Here is a 25,608-nt window from a genome sequence, read left to right as displayed (position 1 = left end):
AATGGTACATTTTTTTTTTGCCTCAAATATCAGAACAAGGCAAGCATGGCCATGCTCACCCCTTCTAAAGGTCTTTGTGAAATAAGGAAAGGAAAAGAAATAAAAGCATGAGATTGGAAATGAAGAAGTAAAAGTGCCCTTAAAGTGTTGATTACTTACATGAAAAACCCCAAGGAATCTACAAGAAAATTAATAGGTGGATTTAGAAATGACTGCCAGTGCAGGAGACACAGGAGGTTCAATCCCACAAGGAACTAAGATCCCACAAGCCATGGGGAAACGAAGCCTGTGTGCCACAATTACTCGGCCTGCACCCTAGAGCACACGACTTATAACTACTGAGCCCACACACTGAAACTACTGAAGCCGGAACGCTCTAGAGCCTGTGCGCCACAACAGAAGAAGCAACAGCTACAAGAAGCCTGTGAGTAGCAACGAAGGCCCCACACAGCCAAAAGTAAATTAATTTATTAATTACAAAAATTAATGCCTCAGGACATAAAGTCAATGTACAAAAATAAATCACTAGCAATTTATACTAGCAATAAATAATCTGAAAAAAATTTTTAATGCTATTTATAATAGTATCAAAAACATCAAATGCCTAGGGATAAATTTAATTAAGGATACATAAAACTTTTATATGAAAATTATAAAACATTGCTGAAAGAAATCAAAGATCTAAATATATGTAGAAAGTTGCTATATTCACGGATTAGAAGGCTCAATATTATTAAGATGTCAGTTCTCTTAAAATTGATCTTAGAATTAATGCCAAACCAAATCCCAGCAAGTTTTTTTCCAAAAAATTAAAAACTGATTATAAAATTTATATGGAAATGCAAATGACCTAGAAGAGTCAAAGTAATTTTTAAAAAAAGTCACCCTGGAGAACTGACTCTACCTGATTGCAAGACTCATTATAAAAGCTATAGTAATAAAGTATGGTGGAGGACAAGGAAGCCTGACGTGCTGTAGTCCATGGGGTAGCAAAGAGTCGGATATAACTGAGTGACTGAACAACAACAAATAAAATAGGGGTCTGCCAAAAGGACAGTGTATTAACTATATTTTCTTATTTTCTGTATTCTAGATGCTCTAGCATCTGATGCCTAGCTGATCCTGGAGAGACTGCCTCTCCCAGACCTAGTTATTTCCCAGAGACAACAAGTGACTTCCCTGTAAGTATACCTACCATATGCAAACCAACAAATCCAGAGCCCATATCCACCAACTATCTCCTTTTTCAAGATCTCACAGGTTGAGCCACTAGAACCCTGCCCTAATCACCTCAGGCTGGGTACCAGGCAACTAAGGATAGTCTCTATACTACACCCCAGAGTCCACTGAAATTACTCAAACTAACTCTAAACCTTTCCAGCCTGCTTATTCTACCTCACCCATTCTTTCCTATGAAAATCATAATAAAGGCTGTTGCCCATGCTTTCCCCCTACAACTTCTACCTCCTGATTGACCTTAGTGCTCCCGGGTGTGACTCTGCACAGTGTGATATGCCTTTTCCTCTTGGAAGCTGTTACAAACTATTTTCAATGGCAGTTGTCTCCAGATATGTTGGCCTCACCATACCTGAATAATAATAAAACCTTCATTTTAAAATAGAAATGGCTCAGCAGTAAAGAATCTGTCTCCCAATGCAGGAGACACAAGAGACGTGAGTTCAGTCCCTGGGTCAAAAAGATTTCCTAGAGGAGGAAATGGCAACCTACTCCAGTATTCTTGCTTGGAAAACTCCATGGGCAGAGGAGCCTGGCAGGCTACAGTCCATGGGGTCACAAAGAGTCAGACATGGCTGAGCACAAGCACGAGTTGAGTTCAGTTGAATAGATCAATTAAACAGAACAGAAAGTCCAGAAATAGGTTCACATATGTGAAATCAATTGATTTTAATAACTGTTCCTAGGCAATTCAGTGGGGAAAAAGCTCTTCAATAAATGGTTCTGGAACAACTGAATATTGTATTGAAAAAAATGAACATCAACCCTTACATTAAACACAAAAATGGATCATAGACCTAAACTTAAAAAGCTAAAATGATAAATTGTATAGAAGAAAATATGAGAATATCTTTGTGACCTTGCAATGTTGTTGTTTAGTTGCTCAGTCATGTTAGACTCTGTGACTCCAGGGACTGCAGCACGCCAGGCTTCCCTGTCCTTTACCATCTCCTGGAGCTTGCTCAAATGCATATCCATTGAGTGGGTGATGCCATCCAATTATCTTGTCCTCTGTCATCCCCTTCTCCTCCTGCCTTCAATCTTTCCCAGTATCAGGGTCTTTTCTAATGAGTCAGCTCTTCCCATCAGGTGGCCAAAGTATTGGAGCTTCAGCTTCAGCATCAGTCCTTCCAATGAATATATAGGATTGATTTCCTTAAGGATTGACTGGTTTGATTTCCTTGCAGTCCAAAGGACTCTCAAGAGGCTTCTTCAACATCACAGTTCAAAAGCATCATGGAGGGGCGAGGAGGTCCCCTCCCTCCGTCCCCCTCCCTCACTCGCTCACCGCCAGCCCCGGCTGGCTCCCTGCCCACTCCCGGGGGCGGGGTAAGGACGTTCTGGCCGCGGCTTCTTTCACACTTTAGTTGGGAGCCTCGCGCCGCCGCCTCCAGCACGCACGCACCCCGGCCGGGCTTCAGATGCTTCGGGGCTCTTACCCCCGGCCTCGGGGAGGAGGGGGAGACCCAGACTCACCGTGGGGAAGAAGAGGAAGGAAGACAAGAAGGAGGGAGGAAGAAAACCCGAGAGGAGGACCGGGGCGGGGGGCGGGAGGCTTGCCACCTTCAGCACCCCCGCTAGCGCCCAAGGTGCACCCATCTTGACCGACTCAGCAAGAAGGTGGATTTTCCCTGTGTCTAAAGGGAAAAAAAAATGTCCCCGTGTCTGTAGAGATGATTTGCAGTTCAGCCCAGCTGAAGCTGACCGAATGAGACTATGCGCTGTGCCTCCACCAAGCATGTTGCCACTGTTCAAAATGAAGAGGAAGCCCAGAAAGGGAAGAACAACCAGAATAGAGATGTGTTTGGCGATGAGTATAGGATCAAACCGGTGGAAGAGGTCAAATACATGAAAAATGGGGCAGAAGAGGAGCAGAAAATAGCAGTCAGGAACCAAGAAAACTTGGGAAAAAGTGCCAATTCAAATGTAAGACTTAAAACTAATAAAGAGATTTCAGGATTAGTTCATCAACCCAGAGCAAACATGCACATTTCTGAAAGCCAACAAGAATTCCTCAGAATGCTGGATGAAAAAACTGAAAAGGGTCGAGATTACTGTTCAGAAGAAGAAGGTATCACATAGCACCAATCCTACCACTCAAACCGGGAGATGCTGCTGCTGCTGCTGCTAAGTCGCTTCAGTCGTGTCCAACTCTGTGCGACCCCATAGACGGCAGCCCACCTGGTTTCTCCGTCCCTGGGATTCTCCAGGCAAGAACGCTGGAGTGGGTTGCCATTTCCTTCTCCAATGCATGAAAGTGAAAAGTGAAAGTGAAGTCGCTCAGTTAGGACTGCAGCCTACCAGGCTCCTCTGTCCATGGGATTTTCTAGGCAAAAGTACTGGAGTGGGGTGCCATTGCCTTCTCTGAAACCGGGAGCTACTACTGTGTAAATAGGTTACACCCTAGTTGAAATCTTTGCAAAGGTCGGTTCTCTTCAGCGAACAGCACTATAGCAAAAGAAGATAATTCCATATGGTATGCCCCATTAACTTACAGTGTTTCTTAATGAACTTGCAGAGGAATATTGCTAAAAACAAACAAAAACTGTTATCGAAATTTCTTTGTTGCTGCTAGTTAAAACTTATTGCAACTTTTCACTTCTCTGTGTCCAGGTCTGCAGCAAAATTCTGCAATTTCACCTTGAAGATACTGTTGGTTTTACAGATGCTTTCCAACCTATTTTTTCTAAAAGATGAGGTAGTGGTGAACTCAGATATCCAACTTCTGTTCTAGACTGGTTCTGCTTCTAAGACAAGAGCCTCCTTCCCCGCTCCCTCCTCCCTGCCTCCCCCAGTAGTCCAGAGCCTTGTTTCTCACTGGCAGTGTTGCGCTTTGGAGATGGGATGGTTGCTATGGCAAGCCTAGTTTCTCTGCTACGAAGAAGTAGAGACGCTACTATCAATTCAAAGCATGTCGTGACATGAATCCTGGAAGTGACATAGGAGCGAGCAGCAGGTGGTTTCATTTCCTGGGTCTCTTAATCAAAGATCAAGCTTGCAACATCAGTTTTGCTCAGATGCAGACGAAGTGTGATCACAATCTTTTGAATCCCTCTTGCCCACTTTTTTTTCTATGAAAATAAACATGTTACTGTTTTTTTTTTTTTTTTTAAAGCAGCATGGCACTCAGCCTTCTTTATGGTCCAACTCTCAAATCTATACATAACTACTGGAAAAACCATAGCTTTGAGTATATGGACCTTTGTTGGCAAAATAATGTCTCTGCTTTTTAATATGCTGTCTAGGTTCGTCATAGCTTTTCTTCCAAGAAGCAAGAACCTTGCAGTAGGCAAAGATTTATTCAATAGATCACAAAAAATACTAAAACTTTTTTAAAGATGATAAATTAGGCTCCATAAAAATTAAAATATTTTTCCTTTGATAGGCACCAGTAAGACTAAAACTGTAAGATACACATTACAACAAAATATTAGCAGTACATATATCTGGCTTAGAAATTGTATCGAGCAAATATAAAAAACTCTTATACCTCAATAAGAAGACAAACAACCACCCTCTCCAAATAGGAAAGATATTTCAAAAGACACTTCACAAAAAAATGTACAAATGATAATAAGCACATGAAGGTATTTAACATTATTACTCATCAGAGAAATGCTGCTTACATTCATAACATACCATTACATATCCATTCTAAAAGCAAAGTTTAAAGAGACTGATGATAACAAGTATAGGCAAGGATTTGGGGCAACAGAATTTCTCATGTATTGCTGTTGGGAATGTAAAGCCATTTTGGAAGACAGTTTGGCAATTATATGAAATTGTAAGAAAGGTGAGCAAACACTGATGGGTGAGGCCATGCTCAGTAAATCTTTAATCCAATTTCTGTTGAAGGGTGCAGCTGTGTTCCCTGCCTGCTATTTACCTGGGGCCAAACTATGGTGGAGGTAATGAAGATAATGGTTCAGTTCAGTTCAGTTCAGTCGCTCAGTCGTGTCCGACTCTTTGTGACCCCATGAATCGCAGCACGCCAGGCCTCCCTGTCCATCACCAACTCCCGGAGTTCACTCAAACTTATGTCCACTGAGTCGGTGATTCCATCCAGCTATCTCATCCTCTGTCGTCCCCTTTTCCTCCTGTCCCCAATCCCTCCCAGCATCCCCAGCTTCCAGTGAGTCAACTCTTCGCATGAGGTGGCCAAAGTACTGGAGTTTCAGATTTAGCATCATTCCTTCCAAAGAACACCCAGGACTGGTCTCCTTTAGAACGGACTGGTTGGATCTCCTTGCAGTCCAAGGGACTCTCAGGAGTCTTCTCCAACACCACAGTTCAAAAGCATCAATTCTTCAGCGCTCAGCTTTCTTCACAGTCCAACTCTCACATCCATACATGACCACAGGAAAAACCATAGCCTTGACTAGACGGACCTTTGTTGGCAAAGTAATGTCTCTGCTTTTGAATATGCTATCTAGGTTGGTCATAACTTTCCTTTCAAGGAGCAAGCGTCTTTTAATTGCATGGCTGCAGTCACCATCTGCAGAGCAACGCTAATCCCAGGCATTTACCCAAGAAAAATGTAGACATATGCTCACACAAAGACAAATCAGAATGTTTACTGCAACTGTAGTCATAATAACCGAATAATGACCACTTGTCATTAACAGGCATAGAGATAAAAAAAATTATAATGGAACAGTATTCACTATTTAAAAGGCACTATTTAATAGTCATACCATGGAATAGTATCCACTATTTAAAAGAAACAAACTAGTGATATACTCAATAACATGAATGAATTGCAAAATCATTATGCTGAACAAATAAAGCCAGACCCAAAAAGGTACATACAGAATGATTCCATTTATATGCAACACTAATAAAGGCAAATCTAGTCTATAATGACAAAAAGTAACTCAGTGGTTGCTTGGGGCCGAAGTCATGTAGAGTATTAACCACAAGGGGCACGAAGGTACATTTTTGTGTGATGGAATGTATCACGACTAGGGTGGTGCTTATACCAATGTGTACCTTTGTCAAAACTCACCAAACTGTACACTTAAAATGGATACTTATGATGGTATGTAAATTATATCTTAATAAATTTGATTTTAAAAGAGAAAATGCTAGGTGACAGGGATCATAAAGTGAGAAGATGGAAGGCAGGCATGGAGATTAGGAGAGGTGAAGAGAAGTGAGGAATCTGAAAGCAATATTTACAAAGAGAAAAGGAGGTAGGGCTGGTTGTAGATGACAGTTTGTTGATATCTTAGAGTGAGAAGATGAAAACAAGAGGGAGAAGAAGCTGAAAGGGAACCAGGTAGAACAGGAGTGAGGCAACCAACTGATCTCCAAAGAAGGTAAACCCATTAAAACCTGAATGTATACGATAAGGATCTAAGATCTTGGGAGTGGGGTTTCAGTACTAAAGCATAAAAATGTAATGGAAGGAGAAAACATCCAAGAAAGCCAGATCCATAGTAAGGAAGTCTGGCATATGATCTAGAGTATAGGTACTGTAGCAATTCTCCTGGAGGGAAGCTAAGCCAAGAAGCAGTAAGGGAAATACAGGGAAGAGCAGTTTGGTACCTCAGAGGCCAAGGAGTTTCTAAAGTTTTGAACCTTCAAGAAGGGCAGCAATCACAGCACTTTAAAGGTATTGGTCTCAAGTATTTTCATTGTCTTCCTTCTGCCAGGATCACACTCACCTGAGCAGCTGTGATGTAGGGTTTTTTCCTTCAGTGCCCAAGGCTCCTCTCCTTGTTCCAACTTGAATATGACCTCTGGTTTGGGAACTTCATACCCTGTTAACAGGAAATGACAGAAAATGGGGTCCAGCTAATTGCTTTCCATGTGTTCTTTGGAAAAGTAACCGCATTTCATTGGAAAAAGAGTAATAAGCATGAACATGCAAAGGGAGTGAAGAATCTCAGGCAAATCAAGGATGACACCATTACACATTTCAGATGCCCCAGAGCACTTAGCAGCTGAGAATGGAAACCACCTCACTGAGGTTCTGTGTTAGTTCCCTAGGGCTTCTTTAAGAAAGTACCAAAAACTCCCTGAAGAAGGAAATGGCAACCCACTCCAATATTCTTGCCTGGAAAAGTGCATGGACAGAGCCTGGTGGACTGCAGTCCTTGGGGTTACATGACTGAGCATGCAGGCATGAGGGTGGAGGGAGATGGGTTGGTAGCAATAACCTGGTAGAACTTTAAAAAAAAAAAAAAGAGAGAGAGAGAAAGTACCAAAAACTAGGTGACTTAAAACAACAGAAATGTATTATCTGATATTTCTAGAGGCTAGAATTCTGAAATCAAGGTGTTAGCAGTGTCATGGTCACTCCAGCAGATATAGGGGAGAAGCCTTCCTTGCACCTTCTAGCTTATTCTGTCTGCCAAAATCTCTGGTGTTCCTTGGCTTGTAAATGTATTTTAATCCAGCCCCATGGCTATCTTCTCCCTGTGTGTCTTCTTACTGTCTTTCCTCTATGTGTGCCTATTTCTGTGCCCAAATCTCCTTTTTTTTAAAAAAAAATAAGGATACCACTCAAGTTAGGGTCCACCCCAATGACCTCATTTTAATTTGATCCCCTCTGTAAAGATACTACTTTCAAATAAAGGCACATTCTCAGGTACTGGGGGTTAAGATTTTGACATATCTTTTTTTGAGGGGTCACTATTCAACCAATAAGAGCATGTCCCCTGACCCCCTTCCAATTCACATCTTTCCCATACATTAACCCCATCCCAATATCCCCAAAAGTCTTAGTCATCCCAGCATCAACTCTTAGGTCTAAAATCTCATCTAAACATCAACCCAGGGTCTCAGATCTCAGCATCTAAATCATCTAAATCTTATGGGTAAGACTTGAGTATGAGTCATTCTGGGACAAAATTCCTCTCCATGCATATCTATGAAAGCAGACGCACTACCTGTTTCTAAAATATTCCAAACACAGTGGTGTCACAGGCATAGGATAGATACTCCCATTCCAAAAGGGAGAAATTAGAATTTAGAAAGGTATGGCAGGTCTCAAGCAAGTCTGAAACCGAGCAGGGCAAATTCCATTAGATTTTAAGTGAAAGTGAAAGTCACTCAGTAGTGTCTGACTCTGCAACCCCATGGACAATACAGTCCATAGAATTCTCCAGGCCAGAATACTGGAGTGGGTAGCCTTTTCCTTCTCCAAGGGATCTTCCCAACTCAGGGGTTGAACCCAGGTCTCCTGCATTGCAGGCGGATTCTTTACCAGCTGAGCCACAGCTTGACAATAATCCTCACTGGTTCTATGCTCTGTCCTCCAAGCCCACCAGGATGGTAGCCCCACCCCCTCAGCCCTGGGCCAGGAATGGTACCACTTACTATCACTCCTAGTGGCCCATTAGCAAAAATTTTGTTTCCTGTACTGGCAGTCTTATGCTCTGCTGTTCCACATGCCTTAGTTCCAAAGGGAGGAATGCTTCTACCAAGAGATACAACACTGATTCTATTGAACTGGAAGATAAGTCTGCCACCTGGAAATCTTGGTCTTTTCACGTCTCTGAATCAACAGGCAAAGAAGGGAGTTACTGTGCCGGCTGGGGTGGTTGATCTTGACTATCAAGGGGAAACTATGGCCTGCTATATCACAATGGAAATAAAGAAGAGTATGTCTTAGTGCTTGTTTCAGCAGTGAAGTGAAAGCCGCTCAATCATGTCTGACTCTTTGAGACCACATAGGCTGGAGCCTGCCAGGCTCTTCCGTCCATGGAATTCTTCAGGCAAGAATACTGGAGTGGGTAGCCTTTCACTTCTCCAGGGGATCTTTCTGACCCAGGGATTGAACCCGGGTCTCCCACATTACAGGCAGATTTTTTATCATCTAAACCACCAGGGAAGCCCAGCAGTACATATATTAAAATTGGAATGATACAGAGAAGATTAGCATGGCCCCTGAGCAAGGATGACACACAAATTCATGAAGTGTTCCATATTTTTATGGAATCTTAAAAAGGATACAAATGAACTTATTTACAAAACAGAAGTAGAGTCATGGATATAGAAAACAAACTTATGGTTACCAGATGGTAAGAGGGGAGGAGAGATAAATTGAGAGATTGGGATTGACATATACACACTACTACATATAAAATAGGTAACTAATAAAGACTTACTGTATAGCACACAGAACTCTACTCACTACTCTGTAATGGCCTATATGGGAAAAGAATCTTAAAAAAAAGAGTGAATATATGTATATGTATAACTGATTCACCTTGCTGTACACCTGGAACTAACACTGTAAATCAATTATAATCCAATAAAAATTTTTTTAAAAAGAAGAGTATGTCTAGAATACAGGCGATCCCGTAAGGCATACTATCATGCCCTGTGATTGCTTCCCCAGTGCCTCGGGATAAAGAATCTGTCTGCAATGCAGGAGACACGGGTTCAATATTTGGGTCAGGAAGATCCCCCAGAGGAGGAAATGGCTACCCACTCCAGTATTCTTGCCTGAAAATTCTATGGACAGAGTAGCCTGGGGGACTACAATCCATGGGGTTGCAAAGAGTCGGACACAACTGAAGTGACTGAGCACACACACACGCATGCCCTGTGATTGAAGTCAATGTAAAACTACAATGATATAATTCAGGCCTGGACCCTTCAAGAATAAAGTTTTGGGTGACACCACTGGGCTTCCCTGGTGGCTCAGCTGGTAAAGAATCTGCCTACACTGCAGGAGACCTGGGTTTGATCCCTGGGTTGGAAAGATCCCCTGGAGAAAGGAAAGGCTACCCACTCCAGTATTCTGGCCTGGAGAATTCCATGGACTGTATAGTCCATGGGGTGGCCAAGAGTGGAACACGACTGAGCAGCATTTATTTTCATAATGTTTCTTTGTATTTATGGGCTTCCCTGATAGCTCAATTGGTAAAGAATCTGCCTTCAATGCAGGAGACTGTGGTTCGATTCCTGGGTGGGGAAGATCCCCAGGAAAAGGGATAGGCTACCCACTGCAGGATTCTTGGGCTTCCCTTGTGGCTCAGCTGGTAAAGAATCTGCCTGCAATGCAGGAGACCTGGGTTCGATCCCTGGGTTGGGAAGATCCCCTGGAGAAAGGAAGGGTTACCCACTCCAATATTCTTGCCTGGAGAATTCCATGGACAGAGGAGCCCAGTGGGCTACAGCCCATGGGGTCACAGTCACATAGAGTCAGACATGACTGAGTGACTAACACTTTCTACTTTCACTAGGAAAACAAAATCACAACTAGCTGAGTTGCCTGCCTGAGGGCAAAGGGAACAAGGAATGGGTAATGGAAAAAGGAATTCTGCCTCAGGACCGTGACATAGAAATCTGCCTAGCTTGCCCTGTGAATTTCAGATTCAAAAGTTCAACATCAACTCACCTAAATTTCAAGCCTGCTGGCCTGCCCTTCAGACTTGCCAGTCCCCACAACTGGGTGAACTGGTTCCTTAAAATAAATCTCTCTCCCCTACTTTGTCTTTATGTACACACATGCATGCACAAGTGTGTGTATACTCTCTATATGTATATACTTATATCCTATTGGTTCCATTTCTCTGGAGAACCATAATACAGAGTTTGATACCAAGAGTGACTCTAGAGTAGTGGTCCCCAACCCTTTTGGCACCAGGGACTGGTTTCGTGGAAGACAATTTTTCCACAGATCGGGGTCGGGGGATAGTTTCATGATGATTCAAGCACACTAGGATTTGTGCTCTTATGAGAACCTAATCTGACAGGAGGTGGTGCTCAGGTGGTAACGCCAGCAATGAGGAGTGGTTGTAAATACAGATAAAGCTTCACTTGTTTGCTGTCTCTCACCTCTTGCTCTGTGGCCCAGTTCCTAACAGCAGGCCATGGACCACTACCAGTCCATGGCCCGGGGGTTGGGGACCCTGCTCTAGAGGAACAGAATCTCAAGTATGAGCTTTCTGAATTGGTTATGGGATTTCTGGAATTGATTCTTTATTCTGATTAAATTCAAAAGCACTAATGACTCTGTTTCCAGTAGTAAGGACAGCGGTGTGACACGACAAGAGAGATATGCAAAATATCAACACTGGATACTCCTAATTGAATGCTTGTAAGAGGTGAGGTTCTGGATGATCTTGTATTTGATACTTGGAAACTTTGTCAAACTTACAAGTATAGTAAGATTGTCTAGTTGCTCCTAATTGCACTGGACAAAGTGGGGAAAGAAAAGGATGAGCTCAGGGGTTTGATTTTCCAGATTAAGCATAACATGAATGACCTGAAAATTTCTCAGTCTGTCCTGAAAATAAGTTAGCTTCCAGAGCTGCTGAGCTTACTGAAAACCAAACCCAGAGTCTCAACATGTGAGTGGCTAAATTACAACACAAATTGAATTCCCAACCTCACAGGGTGTCTGCTGTTAAAGGAAGGCACTGATGAAGAACGAACAGGATCCTGAAAAGTGGAATGGGAACGTATGAGGACACTGCACTTCTAAATTTGGATGAGTCTTTACCAGTAGAAGCAGCCCTTCCACTTTCAAATGAGAAGTTAAACACCCGTCTGCCTGAGGAGCCTGCAATGGCCTCCCCTGAGGGACTTGCCTTGTAAGGCACTGCTGATTCCCCTCAGGATCTATGCCACCACCTGTCTTTGCTTCTAGACCTATAAATGGACTTAAGTTCACCAAGCCCCAACTCAAGGAGATCAAACCAGTCAATCCTAAAAAAAAAAAAAAAAAATCAATCCTGAATATTCACTGTAAGGACTGATGCTGAAGCTCAACCTCCTATACTTAGGCCACCTGATGCGAAGAGCTGACTCACTGGAAAAGACTCTGATGTGGGAAATATTGAGGTAGGAGGAGAAGGAGGCGATGGAGGACGAGATGGTTGGATGGCATCACCAACTCAATGGACATGAGTTTGAGCAGACTCCAGGAGACAGTGAAGAACAGGGATACCTGGCATGCTGCAGTCCATGGAGTTGCAAAAAGTTGGACATGACTTAGGGACTAAACAACAACAAAGGCCCAAAGGGTAAGATACAAAGTGCGACCCATGAGAAGATCTGAGATACTCCAAAAGACTGCATGATTTGTCCAATTTATAAGGACAGAAATCTGGGTGATATGTGTGGGATAATGGAAGGAAAAAAGTTGGATCAGACTGAAATTTTTAGTATATGTACACTAAGCAGATTCTGAATGTAATCTTGCCACTTGAGGGGTTAGGAAGGGTACAGACAGTATATTTGGCTGGTTGGCTGGAACATGAACCAAATCACAGCCCACATAAATGCAGCTGGAATTCTAGGACTGCTTTGGTGTACTACAGAGAAAGGCATCTGAAGGCTTAGGGAGATTGGAATGTTAAGAGTAGATTTATCAAGAAACATCTGCTCACTCACACCAGGATGGTCCAGAGACACATCAGTCATGACAACTGTGACAAATAAATTTGTGAGGGGCCCCCGATAATCTATGATTGTTCTTCACTGTAGGTCAGAAATTTCAGTGGGAACTGCTGCCACTGAACTGGAAAACCTAAATGCAGTGGGAGCAACTGGAACCTGGGGTGAAGTGAAGTGAAAGTTGCTCAGTCATGTCCGACTCTTTGTGACCCCATGGACTATACAGTCCATGGAATTCTCCAGGCCAGAATACTATAGTGGGTAGCTGTTCCCTTCTCCAGGGGATCTTCCCAACCCAAGGATTGAACCCAGGTCTCTCCCATTACAGGCAGATTGTTTACCAGCTGAGCCACAAAGGAAGTTCAAACCTGGTGTGGCAGGGGTCAAATGGAGGCACTGGATTGCCAAATACAAGGTCGATGTGGTTAGCACAGGGTCAGAGTAGTAATCGGAACAGTCCAATTCACAAATAAGGGTAGAAATTTCTATAATACTGTTTTAATTCATTCTACAACTCATTAGAGTTCAAACATCTTTCAAAACAAACCTTTACCTTGCGTGTGTGTATACTAGGTCATTTCAGTCATGTCCAACCCTTTGCGACCTCATGGACTGTAGCCCACCAGGCTCTTCTGTCCATGGGACTCTCCAGGCAAGAATACTGGAGTGGGTTGCCATGCCCTCCTCCAGGGGATCTTCCCGACACAGGGATCAAATCCCTGGGTCTCTTACATCTCCTGCACTGGAAGGCTGGTTCTTTACCCCTAGCACCACCTGGGAAGCCCATATCTTTATCTTGGTGTTTTATTATTTAAGAGATAACCTTCTTTGAAGTCAGCAGAGTTAGGACAGTCTAAGAAAAGCAGGACAGAAACAGTGTATGAACATTTAGCAAAAGACAGTTTTCAGATATTTAAGAAACTATGCTACACAACCATATATTTATGTGTTATATATCTATACCTCTCTATCCTTCTAATACTATATGAGAATGGGGGGATAGCATTAAATATAACACCTGTTTTAGAGTGGTTCACCTGCTCACGGACATGCATATAAACAAATTAAGAGCAAAAAAATAAAAGAATATTGAGTATTTACTATGTACCAGACATTGCCCTGGGCACTTTAGATGAATTAATCCATTTAGTCTTCAAACCAACTCTCCTCTTATTCCCCTTAGCAGACAAGGAAACTAAGCCTTGGAGAGGTAAAATTCCAAAGTCACACAGCTAGTAAGTGGCTTAGTTATTCATACAACAAGTGGCCAGCTAGAGATTTAAACTTCTTTCTCTTATGCTATCCTACTGCCAAATAGAAAAAAAAAAAAGGCACACATGTCTTTAATATATATTACATAGGGATGAACCAAACCTTCTGTGCTGTCAAAAAGATTCACAGAGACCTGTGAGTTTGGCTAGTTGATCATGACTTCCATAGGAAACAAATAGGTGGGCAATTTACTAAAATCTTACTTGATCTGTAGAAGGAAAAGAGTTCTAGGTCAAGCAAAAAGAAGTCTAACTTGAAACATCCAAACACAGAATCCCAGCTCCTCAATCAGCTCTCAGACTTGAGTCAGTTTATACAATGAGAATGAACACTTCTGAATGAAGGGGAGGCTGGGTCCCTGGAGGAATGAACCCATGACACTGCCAAAAATTTACACCACTAATATTTCTCCCAACTTTTCCTAAAAGGACCTACAGCCCTTTACCAGGGTACCTCTGCATTGGGGAAAAAGCAATGAGGCTTTCCAGATATTACCAGATAGGACACTGGCTCTGATATGACACTAATTCCCAAAGATCCAAAACATTACTGTGGCTCACCAGACAGAGTTGGGGCTTATAAAAGTGAAGTGATCAATGGAGTTTTAGCTCAGGTCCATCACACACAGTGAGCTCAGTGGATCCCTAAACCCATCTCGTGGTTATTTCTCTGGTATAGGAATGCATAATTAGAATACTCAGCAACTGGCAGTGTCCTCATATTGGTCTCCTGACCTATGGAGTGAGGCCTCTTATGGTGGAAAATGCCAAGTGGAAGCCACTAGAACTGTCTCCATCTAGGAAAACAGTAAACCAAAAGCAGTACTGCTTTCCTGAGGGATTGCTGAGGTTGGTGTTACCATCAAGGACTTGATGGAGAAGGCAATGGCACCCCACTCCAGTACTCTTGCCTGGAGAATCCCAGGGATGGGGGAGCCTGGTGGGCTGCTGTCTATGGGGTTGCACAGAGGTGGACACGACTGAAGCGACTTAGCAGCAGCAGCAAGGACTTGAAAGATGCAAGGATGGTAATTCCACTACATTCAACATGCCTATTTGGCCTGTGCAGAAGACAGATGGATCTTGGAGAAGGACAGTGGATTATCATGAACTTAACCAGGTAGTGTCTCCAACAGCAGCTGCTATACCAGATACAGTTTTGTTGCTTGACCAAATGAACACATCCTTTGATACTCAGCATGTATATATTTATCTGGCAAATGCCTTTCTTAAAAACAGTACTGTTAGTAGAGACCAGCAAAAGCAGTTTTCTTTCCATTGGCAAGGCCAACTATATACCTGCACTGTCCTGCCTCAGAGGTAGATCAACTCTCCAGTCCTATGTCATAATTTAACCTGTAGGGTTCTTGGGCAATTTTCCCTTCCACAAGACATCACATCACATGTCTGTGTGCTCAGTAGCTTCAGTCATGTCCAACTCTTTGAGACCCCATGGACTACAGCCTGCCAAGCTCCTCTGTCCATGGGATTCTCCAGGTAAGAATACTGGAGTGGGTTGCCATGACCTCCTCCAGGGGTCTTCCCAACCCAGGGATTGAAACCATGTCCCTTATATCTCCTGCACTAGCAGGCAGGTTCTTCGCCACCTAGGAACCCCACACTGGTCCATTACATGGATATTATGCTTATTAGACCTAGTGGATAAGAGTGAGAAACTACTCTAGACTTATGGATAAGACATCTGTGTGTCAGGAGACGGGAAATGAATCTGAAAATAAATTTAGGGGCCTTCTAGCTCAGTGAGATTTCTAGGGGTCCAGTGGTGGGGGGCTTGTTGAGATACTCCTTCTAACCTCTTGAAGAATAAGTTTTGCATCTGGCTCTTCCATAAGCAAAAAGAGGGCCAACACCTAGGGCCTCTTTGGACATCAAAGGCAACACAGTCCTCATCTGGATGAGCTACTCTGGCCTATTTACCAGGTGATTCAAAAAGCTGCCATTTTGAGTGGAGATCAGAATAGAAGGCCCTGTGTGACACGTCCAGACCGCCATACAAGCCACCCTGCCACTTGGGTCACATGACCCATCAGATCCATTGGTGCTTGAAGTGTCAGTGACACAGGGATGGAGGCTTTGGCAGTTCCCCTGAGACGAATCACAGCACAGGTCCTAGGATTTTGGAGCTAAGCTCTGCCATCCTCTGCTCTCCTTCTGAGAAACAACTTTTGGTTTGCTACAATGTCTCCATTTACTCACAGAATTTAAGCATTTTAGTTAGTGGAGGAAAATAAAACTTAACAAGGATTCCCTCAGTAAAGGTGAGTGAACACAGAAGAAGCCAGCGCTGACATAGAAAATGTGGCAAATGGTAGACCTGTCTTCCAGTGCTGCTTGTAAGGGGCCCAAGTTCTTCTGACGGAGGCTCAGCCTGTGGATGGCGTGAGGCCAAGAGCCACCCTTGCAGCACTGAGACTGGGTCTTCCCAGAGTTGAATTGCTTGAGAATGTGCCCAAAGTGGGCAGTAAACTCCATGTAATCTAAATATTGTTGTTTAGTTGCTAAATCATGTCTGACTCTTTGCACCCATGGACTGTAGCCCACCAGGCTCCTTTATCCATGGGATTTCTCAGGCAAGAACACTGGAGTGGGTTTGCCATTTCCTACTCTAGGGGACCTTCCCCACCCAGGGATCGAATCTGCATCTCCTGCTTGGCAGGCAGATTCTTTACAACTGAGCCACCAGGGCTTGGTGTAAGGCTAAATAAAAGGAAGTCAAAGTGTTAGTCGCTCAGTTGGGTCTGGCTCTTTGAGACCCCATGGACGTGACAGGGTCCTCTGTCCACAGAATTCTCCAGGCAAGAATCCTGGAGTTGGTAGCCATTCCCTTCTCCAGGGGAATCTTCCCAACCCAGGGATTGAATGCCAGTTTCCTGCATTGCAGGCAGGTTGTTTACCATCTGAGCCACCAGGGAAGACCCAAAGCTAAATCCTGGAACAAAACTGATAGTCAACAAGTACCATAAGGGAGAGCTTAAGAGAGAGTTCAAGAGAGCATGTCACTGTTAAGAGATGTGACCTCAGATCCTATGTGGTGACCTTACACCCTCAGCCCTAGGTGGTGGCTTTGCCCTCTTAGCCCTGGAATCAACTAGGTGGCTCACCTTCTGGAAGCAAAGAGGTGACAGCTTGTCACCCTGCATCTTCCTAGTCTGTGCTCTCTGGGCCTGTGGTGGCAGTGAGAGCTCTGCTGGCTTCTGAACCCTTTGGAGGGTCATTCATCGCTTTTCTTAGAAGATATTCACTGCCAAATAGCTTTACTAGCCTATTTCCTGGCTGGAGAATCCCAGAAATCCAGTCTTCCTTCCTTCCTTTTTTCCTGCCTCTGCCCTGTTCATCCCAAGCTGGCAGTGTTTCTGCTGAGATGGCTGATTGGATCTACAAGTCACATGCCTAATCCTTTTAGCAACTGGTTCTCCAGCCACACACTTGGTGCCCTTTCCAGAGTACATCTCGTATTTTGCAATATGGATAGGCTGAAAATTCTCAAAATCTTCATGTTCTAGTTCCTTTTTACTAACAATTCCTTCTTCAAATTCTCTTTCCTCTAGCATTTTACTATAAGCATTAAGGATAAATCAAGTTTCACTTTTAACACTTGGCTTAGAAATTTCCTCAGTTAAATATCCCAGTTCATCACTTACAAGTTCTTTCCACCCAAGAGAACAAAATTCAGCCAAATTCTTTGCCACTTTATAAGATTTACCTTTATACCAATTTCCAACAACATATGCCTATCTTCCATCTGGCAGTGTGTGTGTGTTCACTTGTATCCGAATCTTTGTGACCCCATGGACTGTACCATCTGAGATCTCACCAAAGCCACCTTTAACACTCCTACTTCTACCACAGGTTTCTTTGAGGCAATCTAGACTTTTTCTATCAAACCCCTACAAATCTTTTCAGCCTCTACTTGCTGCCCAATTCAAAGCCATTTCCATGTTTTTTTTAGGTGTTTCTCATAATATCACTCCACTCCCCAGTACAGTAAGTTGCAGTTTCCTAGGGCTGTTGTAACAAAGTACCACAAACTGGGTGGCTCAGAACAACAGGAATTTCTTGTCTTGTGGTTCTGGGGGCCGGAAGTCCAAAATCAAGATGTCAGCCAGGTCATGCTCTTGTTGAAGGTGCTAGGAAGGGAAATGTTCCATGCCCCTCTCCTGGTTTCTGGTGGCCTCAGGCACCTCTTGTCCTATAGATGCATCCCTCCAATCACATGGTCATCTTTTCCTTGTGTGCCTCCGCACGGTCTCTTGAGTGTTTGTGCTTGTCTGTGTCTACACTTCTCTTTTTCATAAGAATGCCAGTCATATTGGTTTAGGGCCCAACTAATGACATTGTTTTAGCTTGATTACTTCTGGGAAGATCCTATTTCTAAATAAGGCCACAGTCAGAGACAGTGTGGTTTAAGACATTAACATATTTTCTTGGACGGACAAAACTTTTATCCATACAGGTTCCTCGCAGATTCACATTCTGACAGGGCTTACCCAGTGAAAGGAGGTGGCTGTAGTTTTCCAACATCACATCTTGGTACAGGCGCCTCTGAGCAGAGTCCAGATGCTGCCACTCCTCCCTGCTGAAGTCCACAGTCACGTCCTCAAAGGACACTGACACCTGTAAACAAACACCAAGGACACTGTCACCTCTAAACACAATCCCATTCAAGGTGACCGGGTCAGCATGGGAGGATAGAGGAAAGATAGAAAAATGCTTTTAGGATTTCTACCATAATACCCCATAGGCTATGCCTTTTAAATACCTACTTACACGTAATGTATAGAATAAAAATATGTACTTATAAATTTCTGCCATCCATTGTATATGTCTTTCATTTTAAAAAATTAATTTTCATTAGTTTTCTATAGTAGTATATAACTACTTATACATAATAGTGTGTATAGCTGATTCACTTTGCTGTACAGCAGAAACTAAAACACTGCAAAGCAAATATACTCCAATAAAAATAAATAAATAAAGTAAATAAAGTGATCAAAAGGGGAAAAATGATAATTTTGTCCAGGATTTGAAGTTTATCTTATTTAGTTCCTCATGTTAACGGGAAGTTAGTGTTTTATTGCTTTTTGAAGGAGGCATGTATGTTTGTGCTGGGTCTTTGTTCCTGTGTGTGGGCTTTCTCTAGTTGTGGCAAAGTGGGGGCTACTCTCTCGTGGTGCAAGAGCTTTTCATTGCAGTGGTTTCTCTTGCTGCAGAGCACAGGCTATAGAGTGCACAGGCTTCAGTGGTTGGGGTTCACAGGCTCAGAAGTTGTGTCTCACGGGCTCTAGAGCAAGGGTTCAGTAGTTGTGGAGCACAGAGTCAGTTGAACATGCTCCCCTGCCTTGACTAGCAGACTATTAACCACTGGACCACCAGGGAAGTCCAGCATGTACACTTTTTTCTCACTTTACATAGTTCCCTGTACTACTGCTTTCATTTAGTCTTTAAAAATATAGGCATTTTCTCTTGATGCCCTTTTGTTTGATCAATTTTAATTCCACAGTTGTCAGAAAACACACTCTGTATGATTTCAACATATGGTCTATCTAGAAGAATGTTTCAGGCGTCCCTAGAAAAGAATGTATATTCAGCTACTGATAGGTTCAGTGTTCTCTATATTTAAATCAACTTGATTGAGTGTTGTTGAAATTTTATATCACTTTACTCATTTGTCTTCTACTTCTTCAACCAATTATTTGTTAACTTTTTGTTAAAAACTGAAACAGAGATGTTAAAAGTTTATATGGCTATGCAAAGGAACTAGAACACACAAAGCAAGGATTAGCACAGAAGATTTATACTATGTAATATTAAGACTTACTATAAAGCTACAATAATTCAGACAGAATGGTATTGATGTAAGTATAGACACATATATCAATGAAACAGAATAGAGGGTCCAGAAACAGATTTGCACACATATGGACAACTGTTTTTTGACTAAGGTGCCAAAGTGTTTCAATGCAGGAAAGGAAAGTCTTTTTTAAAAACGGTGCTGGAACAAATAGATACAATAAGTTTTGGAGGAAAACACAAACCATGATTCACACCTCACACCATATACAAAAATTAACTTACATGTTCTCACCAATTCACAAGCACACACACACAAAGTAACTCTGTGTGGTGATGGATGTGTTAACTAACTTGACTGTGGTATAAAAACAGACATACAGATCAATGGGACAGAAGAGAAAGTCCAGAAATAAACCCACACATTTACGGTCAATTAATTTATAAGAAAGATGCCAAGAATATAAAATGGGGGAAAGGACAGTGTCTTCAATAAATGTTTGGGAAAACTGGACAGCCACATACAACAAAATGAAACTGGAACACTCTCTTACACCCCCATAAAAGTTAATTCAAAATGGATTAAAGACTTAACTATAAGACCAGAGACCACACAACTTCTAGATGAAAACATAGGTGGTAAGCTCCTTGATGTAAGTCTTGGAGATGAATTTTTGGATTTGACACCAAAAGCAAATGCAACAAAAACAAAAACCAACCGTGGGAATATGCCAAACTAAAAAGTTTATGCACAGCAAATGAAATCTTCCACAAAATGACAAGACAGCTTACTGACTGGGAAAAATATTTGCAAAGCCTATGTCTGATAAGGGCTTAATATCCAGAATATGTGGGGCTTCCCTGGTGACTCAGATAGTAAAGAATCTGCCTGCAATGCAGGAGACCCAGGTTTGATATCTGGGTTGGGAAAATCTCCTAGAGAAGGAAATGGCTACCCACTCCAGTATTCTTGCCTGGAGAATTCCATGGACAGAGAAGACTGGTGGACTACAGTCAATGGGGTTGCAAAGAGTGGGACATTACTGAGTGACTAACACAACAACAACAACATCCAAAATATGTAAAGAAATCATACAACTCAACAGCAAAAAAAAAAAAAAAAGATTAAAAACAAGTAGAGGATCTGAATAGACATTTCTGTAAAGAAGACACACAAATGGCCAACAGGAGGTACATGTAAAGATGCTCAACATCACTAATTATCAGGAAATGCAAATCAAAACCACAGTGAGCTATCACCTCACACCTGTTAGAATGGCTATTATGAAGACAATAAATATCAAGTGTTAATGAGAACATAGAAAAAAACGGAACTCATGCACTGTCAGCAGAAATGTAAAATTAGGCTTACTGGGTGGTTCAGGGGTAAACAATCTGCCTGCAATGTGGGAGACCTGAGTTTGATCCCTGGGTCAGGAAGATCCGTTGGAGGGGAAATGGCAATGCACTCCAGTATTCTTGCCTGGAGAATCCTCATAGACAGAGGAGCGTGGCGGGCTACAGTACAGTCCACAGGGTTGCAAAGAGTCGGACACGACTGAGCGACTTCACTTTCACTTTCTTTTAGGATTGACAGGTTTGATATCCTTGCAGTTCAAGGGACTCTCAAAGAGTCTTCTCCAGCGCCACAATTTGAAAGCATCAATTCTTCGGCACTCAGCTTTCTTTGTGGTTCAATTCTCATTTCCATACATGACTACTGGGAAAATCATAGCCTTGTCTATATGTACCTGATATATGTGGTCCACTGGAGGAGGCAATGGAAAACTAGTCCAGAATTCTTCCTATGAGAACCCAATGAACAGTACAAAGAGGCAAAAAGATGTGACCCTGGAAGATGAGACCCCCCCAAATCCATAGCCCCCTTTGCTACTGGGGAAGACTGGAGAAACAGCTCCAGAAAGAATGAAGAGGCAGGCTGTGGATGTATCTGGTGGTGAAAGTAAAGAATGATGCTATAACAATATTGCATAGGAACCTGGAATGTTAGGTCCATGAATCAAGGTAAACTGGAAGTGGTTAAACAGGAGATGGCAAGAGTGAACATCGATATTTTAGCAGTCAGGGAACTAAGATGGATCAGAATGGAAGAATTTAATTCAGAAAATCATGACATCTACTACTGTAGGCAAGAATCCCTCAGAATAAATGGAGTAGCCCTCATAGTTAACAAGAGTTTGAAATGCAGTACTTGGGTACAATCTCAAAAACAACAGAAAGATCTCAGTTCGTTTCCAGGGCAAATGATTCAATCCAAGTCTATGCCCCAAACACTAATGCTGAAGAAGCTGAAGTTGAATGGTTCTATGAAGCCCTACAAGACCTTCTAGAACTAAAACCAAAAAAAATATGTCTTTTTTCATCACAGGGGGTTGGAATGCAAACGTAGGAAGTCAAGAGATACCTGGAGTAACAGGTAAATTTGGCTTTGGAGTACTGTCAGGAGCCGTGTTAGGCATTACTGACAAAATGGAGGCACGGCCCCAACCCCCTCTCCTCATCCCGCAGGCATGGTCCCGGGATGAAGGAGTTAGGTTTTTGTGATTCTGACTTGCTCTTTCCTTTCTTCAGTTGAGTTGGCTGGAAAGAATGTTAAGGTGCTTATTGTTCTTGAGAGAAGCATGAGAAAGCACAAAGCCTTCTGCAGTTGTGCCCAGAAAATAATCTATAAAGTAACCATTGACATTTGTTCAAGGATTTTTATAAAGAATGTTCCAGGATGAGCATGTAGGCCACAGCTTGAAGCCATGGGAAGGATTGTTATCTGAGACCTGTTTGTGAGGGGAATGTTTATGGCAAAGGAAGTTTGCTGAGCTTAGGGTTTAGGAATCATTAAGAATAGCTAGAAGCCTTTTTAGGAGATAGTGAGCTTAAGTTACTAGGGGCAAACAGGATTTAGAAAGATAAGAAATAAACTGAGGAATGTGGCATGAGTTACAATGTAATCACAAGTAAACAGGATTCTGAGCTAATCGCTGAAGCAGGAACTCTGTTTGAAGGGCAACAATGAGACAATCATCTGGGTGAGGGGGAACTGAAAATGTCAAACCTCTGACCAATGCTTTTGTCAAAGTATAAAAGAAGACCTGATGCTTGAAATAAACATGTAGTCCCGAACCTCCAGTCAGAGGCTACATCACTGGCTACATCCTTCTTTGCTGACACCGCTCATCCCTTCAGGCTGATTCCCTGGCTGCTGGAGCTGGACTCCAGCAGAGTACAAACTGAAGCAGGACAAAGGCTATCAGAGTTTTCTCAAGAGAACACACTGGTCATGGCAAACACTCTCTTCCAGCAACACAAGAGCTGACTCTACACATGGACATCACCAGATGGTCAATACTGAAATCAGATTCATTATATTTGCAGCAAAAAATGGAGAAGCTCTATACAGTCCACAAAAACAAGACCTGGAGCTGACTGTGGCTCACATCATCAGCTCCTTATTGCAAAATTCAGGCTTAAACTGAAGAAAGTAGGGAAAACCATTAGGCCATTCAGGTATGACCTAAGTCAAATCCCTTATACAGTGGAGGTGATAAATAGATTCAAGGGATTAGATTTGGCAGACAGAGTGTCTGAAGAACAATAGACAGAGGTTTGTAACACTGTACAGGAGACAGTGACCAAACGTGAACGTGAACGTGAAGTCGCTCAGTCGTGTCCGACTCTTTGCGACCCCATGGACTGTAGCCTACCAGGCTCCTCTGACCATGGGATTTTCCAGGCAATAGTACTGGAGTGGATTGCCATTTCCTTCTCCAAGGGATCTTCCCAACCCAGGGATCGAACCCGGGTCTCCTGCATCTTAGACAGACGCTTTACCGTCTGAGCCACCAGGGAAGTCAGTGACCAAAACTATCCCAAAGGAAATAAAAAATGCAAGAAGGCAAAGTGTTTGTCTAAGGAGACTTTACAAATAGTTGAGTTAAGAGAAGCAAAAGGCAAGGGAGAAAGGGAAAGATATACTCAACTGAATGCAGAGTTCCAGAGAATAACAAGGAGAGATAAGAGGGTCTTAAGTGAAAAATGCAAAGAAATAGAGGAAACAATAGAATGGAAAAGACTAGATATCTCTTCAAGAAGATTGGAGATATCAAGGGAACATTTCATGCAAGGATGAGCATGATAAAGGACAAAAACAGTAAGGACCTAACAGAAGCAGAAGATATTCAGAAGAGGTGGCAAGAATACATACAAGAACTATACAAAAAAGGTCTTAATGACCCTGATAACCATGATCGTGTGGTCACTCACCTAGAGTCAGACATCCTGGAGTGTGAAGTCAAGTGGGCCTTAGAAAGCACTGCCATGAACAAAGCTAGTGGAGGTGATGGAATTCCAGCTGAGCTATTTCAAATCCTAAAAGATGATGCTGTGAAAGTGCTGCACTCAATATGCCAGCAAATTTGGAAAACTCAGCAGTGGCCACAGGACTGGAAAAGTAGGGCAATCCCAAAGAAGCGCAGTGTCAAAGAATGTTCAAACTACCATACAGTTGCACTCATTTCACATGCTAGCAAGATAATGCTCAAAATTCTTCAGGCTAGGCTTCAGCAGTATGTGAGCCTAGAACTTCCAGTTGCACAAGCTAGTCTTAGAAAAGGCAGAGGAACCAGATATAAAATTGCCAACATTCACTGGCTCATAGAGAAAGCAAGAGAATTCCAGAAAAACATATACTTCTGCTTCATTGACTACGCTAAAGCCTTTGACTGTGTGAATGACAATAAACTGTGGAAAATTCTTAAAGAGATGGGAATACCAGATCACCTCACTTGTCTCCTGAGAAACCTGTAGCAGGCTAGGCAGCAACAGTTAGAACTGGACATGGAACAACGGACTGATTCAAAATTGGGAAAGGAGTACAAGGCTGTATATCATCAAAAGTTTGTTAACTTTTGACTTCTTCACCTTTTGTCCACCACCCACTCTTGCCTCTGGCAACCACCAACTGTTCTCTGTATCTCTGAGCTGTTTGTCTTTGGTTTTTCTTAGTTCCACATAAAGTGAGATCATATGGAATTTTCTTTCTCTGTCTGACTTATTTCAAAAGAATCAATTCTTCAGCGCTCAGCCTTCTTTATGGTCCAACTCTCACATGTGTACATGACTACTGGAAAAACCATAGCTTTGACTATATGGACCTCTGTTGGGAAAGCAATGTCTCTGCTTTTTAATATGCTGTCTAGGTTTGTCATAGCTTTCCTTGCAAGGAGCAAGTGTCTTTTAATTTCATGGCTGCAGTCGCTGTCTACAGTGATTCTGGAGACCAAGAAAATAAAGTCTGCCACTGTTTCCCCATCTATTTGCCATGAAGTGATGGGACCATCCGGATGCCATGAGCCTAGTTTTCTGCATGTTGAGCTTTAAGCCAACTTTTTCACTCTCCTCTTTCACTTTCATCAAAAGGCTCTTTAGTTCTTCTTCACTTTCTGCCATAAGGGTAGTGTCATCTGCATATCTGAGGTTATTGATATTTCTCCCAGCATCCTGATTCCAGCTTCTTCTTCCTCCAGCCCAGGGTTTCTCATGATGTACTCTGCACAGAAGTTAAATAAGCAGGGTGACAATATACAGCCTTGACGTACTCCTTTTCCTATTTGGAACCAGTCTGTTGTTCCATGTCCAGTTCTAACTGTTGCTTCCTGACCTGCATACAGATTTCTCAGGAGGCAAGTCAGGTGGTTTGGTATTCCTATCTCTTGAAGAATTTTCCAAAGTTTATCATGATCCACACAGTCAAAGGCTTTGGTATAGTCAGTAAAGCAGAAATAAATGTTTTTCTGGAACTCTCTTGCTTTTTTGATGATCCAGCAGATGATGTCAATTTGATCTCTGTTTCCTCTGCTTTTTCTAAAACCAGCTTGAACATCTGGAAGTTCACAGTTCACGTACTATTGAAGCTTGGCTT

At 42.5% G+C, this 25,608-nt stretch overlaps 2 protein-coding genes and 2 non-coding genes across 9 annotated transcripts in view; 2 read left to right on the top strand and 2 right to left on the bottom strand.

Moving 5' to 3' along the window:
• The window catches only part of LOC129639648 (zinc finger protein 81), a 151,684-nt gene that overhangs the window by 36,569 nt on the left and 89,507 nt on the right, over positions 1 to 25,608 (bottom strand). For all 6 annotated transcript variants that reach the window (XM_055564793.1, XM_055564792.1, XM_055564791.1 and 3 more), the window contains 2 exons: positions 18,371 to 18,497; positions 6,903 to 6,998 (listed from right to left, as the gene is read on the bottom strand). In XM_055564793.1, coding sequence (XP_055420768.1) covers positions 6,903 to 6,998; positions 18,371 to 18,497 — 223 coding nt within the window. The remainder of the gene's footprint in view (positions 1 to 6,902; positions 6,999 to 18,370; positions 18,498 to 25,608) is intronic.
• Positions 2,953 to 3,318, top strand: LOC129639652 (uncharacterized protein C1orf21-like). The gene has a single exon (XM_055564803.1). The coding sequence runs from the start codon at positions 2,953 to 2,955 to the stop codon at positions 3,316 to 3,318; it is 366 nt and encodes a 121-aa protein (XP_055420778.1).
• LOC129640536 (U6 spliceosomal RNA) lies at positions 9,071 to 9,174 on the top strand. The gene has a single exon (XR_008708892.1). It is a non-coding gene; the product is annotated as a U6 spliceosomal RNA (small nuclear RNA).
• TRNAL-AAG (transfer RNA leucine (anticodon AAG)) lies at positions 23,466 to 23,537 on the bottom strand. Its single transcript has one exon. It is a non-coding gene; the product is annotated as a tRNA-Leu (tRNA).

The sequence above is a fragment of the Bubalus kerabau genome, chromosome X, assembly GCF_029407905.1.
Source record: "Bubalus kerabau isolate K-KA32 ecotype Philippines breed swamp buffalo chromosome X, PCC_UOA_SB_1v2, whole genome shotgun sequence".
NCBI lineage: Eukaryota > Metazoa > Chordata > Mammalia > Artiodactyla > Bovidae > Bubalus > Bubalus kerabau.
Note: the sequence above shows the minus strand (reverse complement) of the source record. Positions and strands in the feature narration are given on the sequence as shown.